This window comes from Pangasianodon hypophthalmus, chromosome 28 (assembly GCF_027358585.1).
Source record: "Pangasianodon hypophthalmus isolate fPanHyp1 chromosome 28, fPanHyp1.pri, whole genome shotgun sequence".
Classification (NCBI taxonomy): Eukaryota; Metazoa; Chordata; class Actinopteri; order Siluriformes; family Pangasiidae; genus Pangasianodon; species Pangasianodon hypophthalmus.
The window spans coordinates 9132827-9149417 of NC_069737.1; the positions used below are offsets into that span (position 1 = coordinate 9132827).

The 16591-nt window shown below is 41.6% G+C and overlaps 1 protein-coding gene across 2 annotated transcripts in view; it reads left to right on the plus strand.

Annotated features, from left to right (window-relative positions):
- LOC113544387 (spectrin beta chain, non-erythrocytic 1) overlaps positions 1-16591 on the plus strand; it is an 85135-nt gene that overhangs the window by 47951 nt on the left and 20593 nt on the right. For both annotated transcript variants that reach the window (XM_053230850.1, XM_053230849.1), the window contains 14 exons: positions 22-137; positions 3050-3162; positions 4937-5124; positions 6231-6348; positions 7135-7293; positions 7621-7923; positions 8048-8201; positions 9034-9904; positions 10717-10854; positions 11502-12258; positions 13082-13284; positions 13373-13463; positions 13586-13732; positions 14562-14825. In XM_053230850.1, coding sequence (XP_053086825.1) covers positions 22-137; positions 3050-3162; positions 4937-5124; positions 6231-6348; positions 7135-7293; positions 7621-7923; positions 8048-8201; positions 9034-9904; positions 10717-10854; positions 11502-12258; positions 13082-13284; positions 13373-13463; positions 13586-13732; positions 14562-14825 — 3622 coding nt within the window. The remainder of the gene's footprint in view (positions 1-21; positions 138-3049; positions 3163-4936; positions 5125-6230; positions 6349-7134; positions 7294-7620; positions 7924-8047; positions 8202-9033; positions 9905-10716; positions 10855-11501; positions 12259-13081; positions 13285-13372; positions 13464-13585; positions 13733-14561; positions 14826-16591) is intronic.

Here is a 16591-nt window from a genome sequence, read left to right on the forward strand (position 1 = left end):
CTCTCTCTCTCTCTCTTTCAGGCCTGACCTGATAGACTTTGACAAGCTGAAGAAATCCAATGCCCACTATAATCTGCAGAATGCCTTTAACCTGGCTGAACAGCACTTGGGCCTCACAAAGCTGCTGGACCCAGAAGGTGCGTCTCTGCAAGCAGTTTAAAACTACACATCACTTTCTCTCCTGCGTCTCTCTACGCGTCGCTTTCTCTCCCGCGTCTCTCTACACGTCACTTTCTCTCCCGCGTCTCTCTACACGTCACTTTCTCTCCTGCGTCTCTCTACACGTCACGTTCTCTCCTGCGTCTCTCTACACGTCACTTTCTCTCCCGCGTCTCTCTACACGTTACTTTCTCTCCCGCGTCTCTCTACACGTCACGTTCTCTCCCGCGTCTCTCTACACGTCACTTTCTCTCCTGCGTCTCTCTACACGTCACTTTCTCTCCCGCGTCTCTCTACACGTCACTTTCTCTCCTGCGTCTCTCTACGCGTCGCTTTCTCTCCTGCGTCTCTCTACACGTCACTTTCTCTCCCGCGTCTCTCTACACGTCACTTTCTCTCCCGCGTCTCTCTACACGTCACGTTCTCTCCCGCGTCTCTCTACACGTCACTTTCTCTCCCGCGTCTCTCTACACGTCACTTTCTCTCCCGCGTCTCTCTACGCGTCACTTTCTCTCCCGCGTCTCTCTACGCGTCACGTTCTCTCCCGCGTCTCTCTACGCGTCGCTTTCTCTCCCGCGTCTCTCTACGCGTCGCTTTCTCTCTCGCGTCTCTCTACGCGTCGCTTTCTCTCTCGCGTCTCTCTACGCGTCGCTTTCTCTCCCGCGTCTCTCTACGCGTCGCTTTCTCTCCCGCGTCTCTCTACGCGTCGCTTTCTCTCCCGCGTCTCTCTACGCGTCGCTTTCTCTCCCGCGTCTCTCTACGCGTCGCTTTCTCTCCCGCGTCTCTCTACGCGTCGCTTTCTCTCCCGCGTCTCTCTACGCGTCGCTTTCTCTCTCGCGTCTCTCTACACGTCACTTTCTCTCCCGCGTCTCTCTACGCGTCGCTTTCTCTCCTGCGTCTCTCTACGCGTCGCTTTCTCTCCCGCGTCTCTCTACGTGTCGCTTTCTCTCCCGCGTCTCTCTACACGTCGCTTTCTCTCTTGCGTCTCTCTACACGTCGCTTTCTCTCCCGCGTCTCTCTACGCGTCGCTTTCTCTCCCGCGTCTCTCTACACGTCGCTTTCTCTCCCGCGTCTCTCTACACGTCACTTTCTCTCTTGCTTTCATAATTAAACGCGATGAACCTAACATCACCTTGCTATGTTTGGCAATGAGATTACAGCAGCATGTGGACTGCTAACGTTAGCAGTATCAGAGTACACTGTGTTTAATATTTCAGTTCTTCGAGATTAGCTTGCTCCAAAGATAGAGGGTGTTTTTTTTTTGTTTTTTTTTTTATATTACCGCCATCTGGTGTAATAGAAAAATTCATTGTTCCTCATTAGTCAGTTATGCCTGTAACCTACTGTTTGAGGCTTCATGGTGCCCTATATCTGCAAGTAGGACAATGCTGTTATAGCCTTGCAGCTGAGGAGCAGAAGGCAGAAAATAGCCTCCGCTAACACAAAATCAGGACATCGCAATAGGAGACCTTTTTTTGTTGTTGTTTTTACGATTTTACACGTTATCTTCACTTCTTAGTGTTACCAAAAATTGGTCTTTGTCTAGTAAATTGATCCGGTGTGTTACAGTTTAACATGTTCCTTAAACTCTTAGAAATAAAGTTACCACACAATACTTTTACTAGTCTCTGGTGTGGTACCATTAAGGTACTTCTTTTGTACATTTAGCATGTACTCTTATCTGTCACCTGGAAATATTTTAAGGTCCACTTAAGGACCACTGATGTACTTTACTTTAAGCTTTACTGTAAAAGCTAATTAAAAGTATACGACATGCACCTTCCTGACTAAAAGATACGCACTAAACATCCAAAACCTTGATGATGATGAGAAGGGCAGCTTTTATATCTGAGGGAATAGAAGCTCTAGATGAGGTTTCAGAGATGAGGAGCAACAGAATCCAAGTGTTAAAACAATTAACAGGGGTGCCAACATTTACAGTTCACCCACAGCATTATGGGAGCCTTCTGGAAACTATGCTTTTTGGCTTTTTCAGCTAAAAGTGGTCAGACCAAATGCGAATACAATGCACCCAGCAGAATTCACTGAAAGGGAAAGGATGTAGGAAATGAAAGACACATTTGTTTCTGCTAGTCATTACTTTTGCGTCGCATCTTCTTTATCTTACATGAACCTCTGAATTCATAAGCCTTGGTCTTGTGAGGTAATAGAACATAAAGGCAGGACTGTGGTCTTGTTGGCTGCTAAAAAAATGGAGGTGCTGCTTATTATTAATTAAGGTGCGGTCACACCAGACTTCTACCTCGCTATGTGGTTTTTTTTTTTTTTTTTGTTTTTGTTTTTTTTTGTTTGGTGCACATCTGAGGAAAAACACTTTACCGCTGCACTGTCTCCAAAATTACACTGCTAGAACAACATACTTTTGGTGTGTACAACTTGATGGTATCATATAATCAGCTACCGAAAAAGTCTGGCTGGATTTTAGTGGCGGAAAGTAAAAAATGTGGAATGTACTTTTTAAAAAACATGATGTATAATAGACATCTGACATTATGTACGCCGCTAGCTATTACAGAAAGGGTGGATTAGCAAGTTTCATGGTGGAACCTTGTTTATTGTTATGTTATGGAGTCATAATTCAGCAGCGAGCGTTGTATCCCATTGAGAGCTCAGCTGAAAACTTTAGTATCCCGCAGAGAACAAAGGACAGCAGCGTGAGAAAGCGTCAGACCATGTTCCGCATGTAGAAAGCTCAAACGGCACACTTCAGACAGCACACTTCCGAACACTTCCCTGTTTTGTGTCTATGGGAGAAATGAGGAAGCCGTGCCCTTCTGTTTCGCCTGAAAGTTTCACTGATGTTTGGGATTTGGAGACATTGATGCTTTGAAATGCTTATGTACGACACGTGTATTTCTGTCTAATGCAGATATCAGCGTTGACCATCCTGATGAAAAGTCAATCATCACCTATGTTGTCACTTATTATCACTACTTCTCCAAGATGAAGGCACTGAAAGTGGAAGGCAAACGTATTGGAAAGGTAAGACACTCCAGGATCACTGTATATAGGCTCTTAAAGCTGGTAGTGTCCTCCGTCCCAATTCACTATGGACCGTATACAGAGTCGACGACATGAGTCCTAAAGGTACATCATTATTTACACTGGGAAATTGGTGCAAATTCAGAGATGGGTCAGTTTACAGGGTGCGCCATTTAGAAAATTTGCTGTCAAATATTATACAATATTACAGTGGTTCCCAACCTTTTTTCCTTGGGCCCCCCCCCCCACATATATATATATTTATGACAATCTGAGCCCCCCCAACCCTCATGTGTGTGTGTGTGTGTGTGTGTGTGTGTGTGTGTGTGTGTGTGTGTGTGTGTGTGTATATATATATATATATATATATATATATATATATATATATATATATATATATATATATATATATATATATATTAATGCTACTCACACATGTACACATATACAGTATATAGTTAATATAAATAAATAGTTAATAAATAATTTCAAGTTTTAATGACATTTTTGACATGAATATACAGAACATTTTCTTCTCTCTATTTTCAGGTTATTATATGTACAGAATTCTGAACATTATGAAGAAATGTTAAACATTGACGTTAGAATACCGTTATGTACTTGCAAGGACGGACGTAGGCTACTGTCAATTACACTGCATATTTTTACCAGGCTAATCATATCGTTCAGTGTAAACACATAACGCTAATGTCCGCCTTGGGCTTGCATGCCTTTGAATAGCGATGGTATGTCAGCTGTAATTGCAGTAACAGCCAGTCTAAAATCACTGTGGACTTCCGGTCTGTTGCGGGACTTTGTTTTTTAAGTAGGTTTTGTCGTAGTGTCTAAACTTTTTCCTCACATCTGATGAAAAATCACCGCATTTTCATTTCTCTGACATTTTTCCATTTGATTTTGATATTGTGTTGACACGCACGTTATCTGAACCGACAACAGCCAATGACAGTCCTTCCTGCTTGGAACGTGAACGCAATTGGCTAGTGTAAAATCGTTAATAATATTTTATATAAGAGATAATTGTTTTTTGACTGCCTTATTGTAAGCACATGATTTTTTAAAAACATACAAAAATATTTTTATATAAAACTATTAATGGAGCATTTTATGCATCTTTATTTGACCTCAAATCATATCGGCTCCCGCGACCCTCCTGTGAACTCTGGACCCAGGTTGGGAACCACTGCAATATTACACTAAAGCAAGAGACGATTTAAAAAATAAAAATCCTATACAGTGATATATGACTGAGAAGTGGGCAAGCACTGAAATAAACATCTAACAGGCTTCTAGTATGTTGTCAGTATATTTCTCTTAGTCGTATTTATCGCGTTAGTCGTTGCAAGTTGGTTGAATTTAACAGCATGGCTTCCTTCCCCGTTATTCAGCGGTAAATAACACTTGGTCCATTACATCCTATTAATTTGCATTTTATTATTTTTTATATCAAGCTCCGACAGTGACTTGGTGCGCACAACTTAATAAAGCAACAAGATACCAAATCAAGGTCATGAAATTGTAGTACGTGCACAGAAACTATTTTATCATACTTTTAATTCACTATGTTAATTATTAATGTATAATTATTAAAATTATGCCACTGTTTTGGTCAATTTGATGCGCACACTTATAAACACAGTGTTCCAACAGTTCACACTTCTCTGCTTACAGGTTTCCCAGGCTGCATTTTGAACCTTTCTATAGCATTAACTTATTTTTGCTAAAAAAAAAAAATCACCACATTCCTTGTGCACAGGTGCTAGATAACGCTATTGAGACTGAGAAGATGATCGAGAAGTACGAATCTCTGGCCTCGGATCTTCTGGAGTGGATTGAACAGACCATCATTATCCTCAATAATCGCAAGTTTGCCAACTCTCTGGTTGGAGTGCAGCAGCAGCTTCAGGCCTTTAACACCTACCGAACAGTGGAGAAACCTCCGAAGTGAGTTTCTACTGGAGAACACTTTACCGTTCTTCCTTACTCCTGAGCAGTACTGTTTGTCTTTAATATGATTTTGGTCCATATTCTTAGGTCCCTTGTTCCTAATATGACTGTATTGTCGAAGATGTGAAAAGCATAGATCAGCTCAATGGACATAAGGGTGTTTTCACACTTGGTCCGTTTCAGTGCTCCAAGTGGTCTCTGATCCATGACTCAGCATTTTTTATTTATTTATTTATTTATTTTGCCTATGTGAACCCAAAAATTAACTCGGGGTGTATTGACACTTGGTCCGTTTCAGTGTTCTAAGTGGTCTCAGAGGTGGTCTGAGTACGGTTCCTTTCTGGTCCATTTTGTGGTCCACTTGATTTGTACGCTGTGAAAGCAAAGTGGTCTCACGCCGCTTCACATTTTGCTTTGCAGTTAACTTGAGGTTTGCTGTACAGACATACCATAGCTCCAGTGTTGTCACATAACAGAAAAACAACTCAGATGGCTCAGCAGTGTTAGTAGAAACATGAGAGGTAAGCTCATAGAGCTACTGTGGCACTAGCTATAATATATGCTATAGAACTTAAGTTGTTAGACAGCAATAATAATAGTATTGTGTCAGTGTCAGGAACAATAGTTACTGTATTAATACCTTAGTACACAGTATGTGTGTAATATATGTAGTCTATGCATGTCATTTATCTACCCCAACCCCATCAGCCAGTAAAGTCATTAGCTCTGTGGCATGAAGCATGAGTTGATTTTGACGGTTCAACATCAAAAATGCTTCTGGTGTTTCACCTGAGATCTATTTTTCAGCCAAATGAAATCAAATGATAGCAACCATTTTCAGTGACACTATTGAGTGTTACACATATTCACTATTAAACTGTGGTCGATGAGTTGTGGTGGGAACAGCTAGTGGTCTGAGATATCATTCAGGAAATGCTAAAATCTTCTGAAAGAGAACCGAGTCCCCTTTTGAGTCCACTTGTGAACACGGAAAGCCCTAAGGCCATATGCAGCTTGTTCGCTCTCAGGTGCACTTTAACAGGATGTTTAAAATGAACTATACGTGAAAACATCCTAATTACTGACTTGTCTTGTTTATGCAGGTTTACAGAAAAAGGCAACCTGGAGGTCCTGCTGTTCACCATTCAGAGCAAAATGCGAGCCAACAATCAGAAAGTCTACATACCTCGAGAGGGAAAACTCATATCAGACATCAACAAGGTTCTTTTTCCATATTCCATATCTTTACTAGGGATTCAACTAATATTTGATTTGATTGACTAAACTTGATTAAAAAGGTCAAATAATTTTACTTATTTTATAATACTATAATTATACTTAATTTAATTGATACTTTAACCTGGATTCATTGACCTGCAGTAATTGTTAACTAGTAAAAAGTGGTTTTGAGTGGCATAAAATCTTTGAAAGTATAAAATTTCATTAAAGATTGAAAGATGAAAGACTTGGACTGAATTGGACTGAATTTGTGATAAGCCTGCATTATTCCAAGGAGACCTCAAGAGTGTAGACTTGTACCTAAGAACTGTTGCTGTAATCATAAAGACTGTCCTGTGTGCATCCCAGGCCTCTGATTCACAGTCTGCTCATGCGGAACATCCTTTCAACTTGCTCAGTAACTTCTGACTTTATTAGTTATAATAAAGTAATATACTTTATTTTTATAGTATACAGTTGTACAGCTGCTCTATGACATTATCTTGTTAAAAGCGTTGTACAAGTAAAATTGAATTGAATTGAATGGTACAAATGCTTGGACCCCTGTAAGATTTGACTTGGATGAAAGTTAGTTACGAACTTCAAAACATCCTTTTATAAGCCTTTTATAGTATTTTTATTCCACTCATGATTTCCTGTCCTTATAGAATGTTTAAATATTTAACATTGTTAGAGAGAATATTTGAAGATGAACATATTGCTGTTTGCAGTGCTAACCAAGGGCCCTTCTGTTGACTTGACTGATAGCTGGTTTGTTTGTGTATGTAGGGATGGGAGAGGTTGGAGAAGGCGGAGCATGAGAGGGAACTGGCTCTGAGGACGGAGCTGATTCGTCAGGAGAAGTTGGAGCAGCTAGCCCGCCGATTCGACCGCAAGGCAGCCATGAGGGAGACCTGGCTAAGCGAGAACCAGAGACTCGTCTCACAGGTGCGTTACGTACACGCAAGTCACGCAGGTCGAACTGGCCTTGTTAGTTCACATGCATCATATGAAGCTTCTCACTTGCGCTTGTGTTTAATGTTTTTTTTAGCTTTTGGCAAACCCTTCTGGCCAACTGTAGTACTACTGTCTTATAAACTACAGATTGTTTTCTAGTATTTTTTGTATGCAGTTTTGGAAGATATAACAAGCATAAAAATTCCTTATGACACTTAAATTGAAAATTCTGAAAAACTTCTCAAAAAGAAAATTTTTAGCACTAATGTCACAGTTACATATGCTAATCTCTTCAGCCTTGTTGCTTGTCCCATCCAGGACAACTTTGGTTTTGATCTGCAAGCCGTGGAGGCGGCCACCAAGAAGCACGAAGCCATCGAGACGGACATCGCGGCGTACGAGGAGCGTGTGCAGGTGGTAGTCGCTGTAGCCTCAGAGCTGGAGGCGGAGAATTACCATGACATCAAGCGCATCACGGTCCGCAAAGACAACGTTCTACGGCTGTGGGACTACCTCCTGGAGCTCCTGAGAGCTCGACGCCAAAGACTGGAGCTCAACCTGGGCCTACAGAGAGTCTTCCAGGAGATGCTCTACATCATGGACTGGATGGATGAGATGAAGGTCCGACTTGGGTTTAGTATTTTGTGATGGTTTGCCAATGTAGTATTAGGGGAAAAAAGAACAATAACTGGGTGAAGTGAATTGTACTCCTTTAGATTTGACTTGGTGGCCTGTGTCTCTGCAGATGCTGCTGTTGTCTCAGGACTATGGAAAACATCTGCTTGGTGTAGAGGACCTGCTGCAGAAACACGCTCTAGTGGAGGCTGACATTGCCATACAGGCTGACCGTGTCAAATCCGTCAATGCCAACGCACAGAAGTTTGCTGATGACTCTGACGGTGAGTAAGAACGAATGGTTGGAAGTGTTTCGTAAGCAATGTTAGTGATCCTACTAACTCTTACTACTTACTACTTTGTCATCTGATCTCACTACTCTGTCATTCTTGGCTACTGAAGGAGCTCGTGCCTTCCGTTCACAAGCCCTCCCTCCAAAGTTACACACTCTCATACTGCATCACGATCCATTAAATATTGGTGCAGGTACAATATCTGTTACACACCTGACTTCAGATCAAGAAATCTCAAGTATAGAATAATTCCAATCAAAATAATTAACCGAATAATTAACCAACTATAAGCTTGTGTTGCTTCTGTTGCTGATTCTGCTGCTTTGTAAGCTCTTTAGAGCACTCCAGTGTTGAACATCTACAGTGGTGATTTTTGACCCCATGCTATGGAGAAGTGGGAGACACCTGAAAACTTCTTTTCTACTTTTTCTGCTAAAGCACTGGTCTTTTTCTTTTCTACTTTTTCTGCTAAAGACCAAACCTGATAAATTCACCCAGCAGATAAGCCAAATCAGTGAAGGGAAAAGGATGCGGGATGTAAAAGATGCACATCTGCTTCTAGTAGTAGTCACTTCCACTTTGCGTCAGCTTTATCTAGGTGAACTTTGACCTGTGAAGTCATAAGCCTCAGTCTTGTGGGCCAATAGCAGCCAAGTGGGTGGGAGAAGGTTCCCACATTTTTTACTTAAAGCATGTATTTTAGTGATAGATTTATTAAAAGACTCCCTGAGATGACATGAAGTCAGCAACTCTATAGTGTAAAGTTATATATTTAGAGAAAATAAAGTGAAATAACAATATAGCTTTTTGCATTTCTGTGCAGGCTACAAGCCATGTGACCCACAGGTGATCCGTGACCGCGTGGCCCACATGGAGTTCTGCTACCAGGAGCTGACACAGCTGGCTGCCGAGCGGCGCGCACGTCTGGAAGAGTCACGTCGCCTCTGGAAATTCTTCTGGGAGATGGCTGAGGAGGAAGGCTGGATCCGTGAGAAGGAGCAGATTCTGTCATCAGATGACTGTGGCAAGGACCTGACAGGGGCACTGCGTCTGCTCAGCAAGCACAAGGCCTTTGAAGATGAGAAGAGCGGGCGTGCCGGACACCTCCAGCAGACGGTGCACCAGGGCGAGGAGCTGGTAGCCGCTGGCCACTTCGGTGCCGACAAGATCAGTCAGCGTATCGCCGATGTCCAGGAACAGTGGGTGGCGCTGGAGCAGCTGTCGGCAGCACGCAAGGTCCGTCTGCAGGAGGCCTGCGCCCTGCACCAGTTCCAGGCTGACGCCGATGACATGGATGCCTGGATGCTGGACGCATTGCGCATCGTGTCCAGCACCGATGTGGGCCATGACGAGTTCTCAGCGCAGGCGTTGGTTAAGAAGCACAAGGACGTGGCCGAGGAGATTGCCAGCTACAGACCAGTGCTGGATGCCCTTCACGAGCAGGCCAAAGCGCTACCTGAAGAACAGGCACGCTCAGCAGACGCAAGTGGGCGTCTAGCAGGCATCGAGGAGCGATACAAGGAGGTGGTTGAACTGACCAGGCTGAGAAAGCAGGCACTTCAGGACGCACTGGCATTGTACAAGATGCTGAGCGAGGCCGATGCCTGTGAGCTGTGGATCGACGAAAAGGAGCAGTGGCTTAATGGAATGGAGATCCCAGAGAAACTGGAGGATTTGGAGGTGATTCAGCACAGGTAAGCATTTTTAGTTGTAATTGTGTACATTATGTAGGTTTGCATTCTTTCTTTACAAGAGAGGAATTTTCAGGATCAAGAGCAATGACTGAATCATATATTTAATGTATTATCTTATTTAATATGGTATATATGGCTTCAAAATAATAAATTTTGCCTTTTGCAGACATTTTGCCATAAGTAACTACATGCTGCAAATTATCAAAATTGTTACTGTCCTGTTACTTTTGTGTATTGTGTTTGCATATTTGTATTTTTGTATTTTTGTTTTATTTATTTATTTATTTATTTATTTATATTGCTGTTTTATGCAACAGCAGACACATTTATGTTCAGGAATAATTTTTATAATATAGGCAGTTATTTCTTAATTTATTATCCTCCCCAACAATAAAATTAAAAAAAAAATAAACTATTAAATACTTGTTTTGAAAAACATTTACTTTTTTTTTAAAAAAAGTTAAGTTAGCAGTACAGCAGGGCAAAATCTACTCATAAACCTACTGTTGCTTCATTGAGCACACAATTTAAGCCGTGGTGAGATGAGACAAGGCAGTGATGCCTCAGCAGTTAAGCTGTGTGCTGCCAATTAAAGTTTGAGATTTTAAATCCCAGTGCTGCTAAGCGTGGCTCCTAACCCTTAAAAATAGCTAGATTATAAATTTCTTTGGATAGATGAGTTTAAATGTGTCATTTCCTTATCAAAAATAGCTTTATCTTTCTTTCCTTACTATGCTGATTTGCAGGTAAGAAAATTATACTGAACAGTACATAATGTGCTTGCATTGAACATTTTACTTCCTGTGTTCCAGATTTGAGAGTCTGGAGCCAGAGATTAACAGCCAGGCTTCTCGGGTGGCCGTGGTGAACCAGATTGCCCGCCAGCTTATCCACAGTGGGCACCCTAGTGAGAAAGAGATCAAAACCCAGCAGGACAAGCTCAACACCAGGTAAAGCCCCTTCCCTCTCGTTCTGAGCTCCAGGGACAAATGGACCCAGTTATTACCTATAGACTTCCACGTGTTTCACAGATTGCTAGTGAATATTTAAAAAGGAAATAGTGTTCCCCCTGCAGATATTCAAGAGAGATTACATACTACATTTTCCAGATTATATTTTCTACAATTAAAGACAGAGATAGTTTTAAGCTCTGGTGCAATTTATGAAAAATAAAACAATTCAAAACACACCAACCAACGACAGTATATATTATACTATATTAAATATATGATAAATAGTATAGTGATAGTATATCACTACTAATTAGCTAAAATAAATTTGGGTTTTTCAGCCAATGCCTCTGTCAACCTCAAAAAATGCTGTAATACCATAGAAAATAGTACCAGAGATGGTATAATATTTTGACATGCTGTTTAGTATAGCTGTGGGTAAATCTTTATTTAATCACGGAGAGACGATAGACATTGTGTTACAAAAGTGTTTTTTTTAAAAAATGTTTGAGTCATTTCACTTAGGTTTTCTTAACAATTTTCAAAACAGATTTCGAGAAACCGCACTTCAGCAGAGTATCTGAGAATTTGAATGAATAATTTAAATATAGCTCGTGTTTTGCTAAAGGCTTCTGTCCTTTTTCCAGGTGGAGCCAGTATCGTGACCTGGTAGACCGGAAGAAGGACGCTCTCAACAGAGCTCTGGGAGTGCAGAACTACTACCTTGAATGCAATGAGACCAAATCCTGGATTCGCGAAAAGACCAAGGTGATTGAGTCCACGCAGGATCTGGGCAACGATCTGGCCGGTGTCATGGCACTTCAGCGCAAACTGACTGGCATGGAGCGAGACCTGGTTGCTATAGAGGACAAACTGGGTGACCTAGGGAAGGAGGCGGACCGATTGGCCGAAGAGCATCCAGACCAGGCTCCTGGCATCAAGGGCCATTTGGGTGAGATCAAAGATGTGTGGGAGGAGATGAAGGGGACCATGCGTGCTCGTGAAGAGTCCCTGGGTGAGGCCAGCAAGCTCCAGCAGTTCCTCAGGGAGCTGGATGACTTCCAGGTGTGGCTGTCACGCACCCAGACCGCCGTGGCTTCTGAAGACATGCCCAACACTCTGGCTGAGGCCGAAAAGCTTCTGGCCCAGCATGAGGGAATCAAGAATGAGATCCGTAACTACAAGGAGGACTACCAGAAAATGCGCGACATGGGCGAGACAGTGACCCAAGGCCAAACAGATGCCCAGTACATGTTCCTGAGTCAGAGGCTGAAAGCACTGGACACTGGCTGGAACGAGCTCCAGAAGATGTGGGAGAACAGGCAGAAACTCCTGTCGCAGTCTCATGCCTATCAGCTCTTCCTCCGGGATACCAAGCAGGCTGAGGCTTTCTTGAACAATCAGGTGGGGAAACAAAGACTAGTGCTATGATGATGTAGGGAAATAAGCCAATAACATTATGGTATGGATGATGAAGTCATAAAATTCTTCACTCTACAGATTTCAGTGCTACAAGGCTATGTACGACTTGGGACATCAGCAAAACTGCTTTGTAAAAAGAAAAAAAAATCAGTTTTCCTAACTAATTAATCTAATATTTGTACTGTTGCCACAGTATTATTTCATTGGTTGTTTTGATTGAAAATGTAATGCTGTAAGTTAATACAGTGATGCAGAAAAACATGAAATTGGTCTATACGGTTATCAGTGTTTCTAAGGAAACGTGGTGAGAGGAACAGATATTGATCAGAGTAAGTGGAGTTGCCATTCAGTGGACGCTTGTGTGGGTAGATTTAGTTGAGGAGATGCTTCAGAGCTTGAGGTCTAGTATGACGTTAGGTAAAATCATGTATGTTTGTAAAATTTGCGGTCTGGACTCGACTCATCGCAAATTTGAAGATTTCAGTCTTAAATTTTGACATGGGATTGCAAACACACAATAGACTTGCTATTTAAATGGGTAAAGTCATGAGAATTCTGTTACTAAGGAACTGGGAAGTATGGACACTGTGCATCTGCTAGGTAATGACTAAGACTAATGATTTGTGTGGCTAGCTAGCATGTCTTCTATACAGACAGTGTAAGGGAAAATGTGACTTTTGAACTGTATTGACAAATTTAACCCAAACACCAATTTATATAATTGGATTCTTGGAGATTCTTAAAGGTTTGGAGTTGGGGCGCTTACAGTAACACCGGTTCTCCCTCTTCCTCTCCCGCTCTTCAGGAATATGTATTGGCCCACACGGAGATGCCGGCTACCCTTGAAGGAGCAGAAGGGGCTATCAAGAAGCAGGAAGACTTCATGACTACCATGGACGCCAATGAGGAAAAGATTAATGGCGTGGTGGAGACGGGCCGCAGGCTGGTCAGTGATGGGAACATTAGCGCTGAACGTATCCAAGAGAAAGTGGTCTCTATTGAGGAAAGGTACAGTGCAGTACATTCTTGACAGTAATAAATATCAATGTGAGGCATAGTATACAAATAGTTTTGAGCATATGGTGTGTGTTTACAGGCATAAGAAGAATCGTAAGGCAGCCAGTGAGCTTCTCACAAAGCTGAAAGATAACCGAGATCTCCAGAGGTTCCTCCAGGACTGTCAGGAGGTGAGCTAAACTGATAGCATTTCCATGAAAAAGTGCGAAAATTGTGGAGCAATTTGTGTGTGTGTGTGGGGTATGTGCACATTTCTGGTCTGGTTGTGTAATTGCCTCTCTCACACTCCCAGTTGTCCTTGTGGATCAGTGAGAAGATGTTAACAGCACAGGACATGTCCTATGATGAAGCACGCAACCTGCACAGCAAGTGGCTCAAGCACCAGGCCTTCATGGCAGAACTGCAGTCCAACAAAGAGTGGCTGGAGAAAATTCAGAAGGTATAAAACTGATTACGAAATAAAACTGAATTATATAAGGTGTGTATACCAAATAAAGTCATTGCTGTAGATATTAACCATCGCAGATTTCCAGTAAAAGAGAAGTAATATACTGCACCTAAAATTTGCACTGATTGCAAGAATTTTGAATGCACTGCAAAAATTACACTTTAGCAAATGAAAATATCTCGAATATAGGTGAATTTATCTAATATTTTATATTATGATGTTACTATAAAATAACTGTACACATATTAAGCCTTGAAATTATCTTGTTCTTTTGTCAAATAATTCGACTGCTTTCTGGAAATAAATGCTTAAAACAAACAATATTGTTAACAGAACAAGCCAATTTCAAGCTCTGTAATCTCATAATATTATGAGTAATATTAAATTTACCTGTTTTTACTTGCTAAGTTGTCATTTTAGGAGTGTGAAATTTTTAAAGCCATCATTAATACACTGGAAATTTGCTTGTGTGTAGACTCTGCCCTCATTAAACACACCTAATCCAACTTATCGGGTGAACTTTGGGAACCCTCGTGTTCTCACTACTCAGCACTGGATGTTCCTTTCAGCCAGAATACACTTGTGGGTTTCCAGCTCGAAGATAAAATGTATATTAATACACATACTATATATAATCTCCATCTCAATATATAAGCAGTAATATTAACAATATATGGAAATAGACTCTAAAATAACCCTTCACACACTTTTGGATCCTGGTGATAGCAAGGTTGATTGCTAGAGGGCCAATTTCTTTAATATTAATTAATATTCATATTTCTGAATGAGAAATTTCTCATATTTTCTCATCTTCGTAAAGGATGGCACAGCATTGGTGGCCGAGAAGCCAGAGACTGAGGCAGTGGTGAAGGAGAAACTGGAGTCTCTGAAGAAGATGTGGGATGAGCTGGAGTCGACAACCCAGACCAAGGCCCAGTGCCTGTTTGACGCCAACAAGGCCGAGCTGTTCACGCAGAGCTGCGCTGACTTGGATAAGTGGCTCTCTAGCCTGGAGGGCCAGATACAGTCAGATGACTTCGGCAAAGACCTGACCAGTGTCAACATCTTCTTGAAGAAACAGCAGGTACTGTATGATCCAGATGTTCAAATAGAAGGATTTTACACAGAGCCATTCAGGTTTCTAAAATGTACCAGGGCTTGTCACTGTGATTGTACTCTAAAGAGGTACATTTATTGTACCTTTGATATGTATCTTTCAACTGGTGAACTTGTAACTATAAACTTAAGGTGCATAATTAGACCTTAAGGACCACTGTTGAGTTTTGAAGGAAGCTACATTTACATTCTCACAGTAATATACACACTAAAGGTGAAAAAGTCTTAACCGTAAAGGTACCACCCCAATGGCAGACAGTCATTCTGTATCGGATACGTGATTTAATCCTGAACAAATGCGATTAGGGTAATAATTGTGACAATTATTCTACCTACTAGTGGTTGTTAGACTAGTTGACTAATACATTCATTAGTCACTGTTGTGGGGACGTTGACTGCTCAGGGCGCTGGAAAAAAAACAGCAAGGCAGACAGTAAATTAAATGTACTCTGTTTGTCTGAAAATATTGTAGACTCAATGCAGCCAATTCTACAGTCAGCTGCACATTGTGTAAGAGTACACTAGGAAAAGTATTTTTAAAAAATTTCTTTTCAATGGAATCTTATCAGTTTATCACTAGGGCAGTTGTGGCTCAATGGTTAAGGCTGTGTGTTACTGATCAGAAAGGGGGTTCCTTCGCCAGGTCACTCAGGTTGTCCTCGGGGGTTCAAGCCCCATCACTGCCAAGCTGCCACTGATGGGCTGTTAAGCCTCTCTGCTCCTGGACACTGCACTCTGACCCCAACATCCTTACAAGCTGGGATGTGTGAAGAAGATTTCACTCTGCTATAATGTATATGTGACAAAAGTGGTTAAGACGTTGGACTACTGATCGGAAGGTTCAAAATCGGAGTTCAAAATCTCAGCACTGCCAAGCTGCTTAAGCAAAGCTCTTCAACCTCAACTGCTCAGCTGTATAGATGAGATAAATATAAGTTGCTCTGGCCATAAATGTAAATCACGATGTGTCGAGTCGTCCTTTAAATCTTCCATCATGACCAGCCACAGGTTGCATGTTACTGTCCTATTCCACTCAGCTAGTTCAGCATTTTGAGGTTGGAATTAAACACGGCAGTTAAACTCCTGGGATGCTGTCAACCTAAAAAAAAATTCCCAGAAGCTCCTGTAGACACAGCATCCTGTATCAGAGGAAAGTCAGTCTCCTGAGGTATAAGGAGGTTTCTGTTGATGAACTGCACGCTCTCAGTTCCAGAATCAACAATTTCAGCTGACTTTCAATTTCTGCATGTGTGTCACCAAGCCACACACAAGTGCATTTTAAGGACTGATTCATCCTTAACATAGTGTAATATTCAATTCAATTCAATTTTATTTGTATAGCGCTTTTAACAGTGGACATTGTCACAAAGCAGCTTTATAGAAATAAATGGATTCACAAAAAATATATTGTAAATATGTGAATTTATCCCTAATGAGCAAGCCAGAGGCGACGGTGGCAAGGAAAAACTCCCTGAGATGATATGAGGAAGAAACCTTGAGAGGAACCAGGCTCAAAAGGGAACCCGTCCTCATCTGGGTGCAAAGAATAGTGCGATTATAAATAAATCCCTTCTATTATTGTGTACTATATGGACAAATAGTATAATTGTGCCACCAATAAATTCATCACAAGAAGTTTTTGCAAGAAGTCCGGCTGGTTAAAATCTATCCACTGTCCACTGATGGAGTCCTGATGAGGCACAGATTTATTTTGCATTTTGCATATTTGATTTA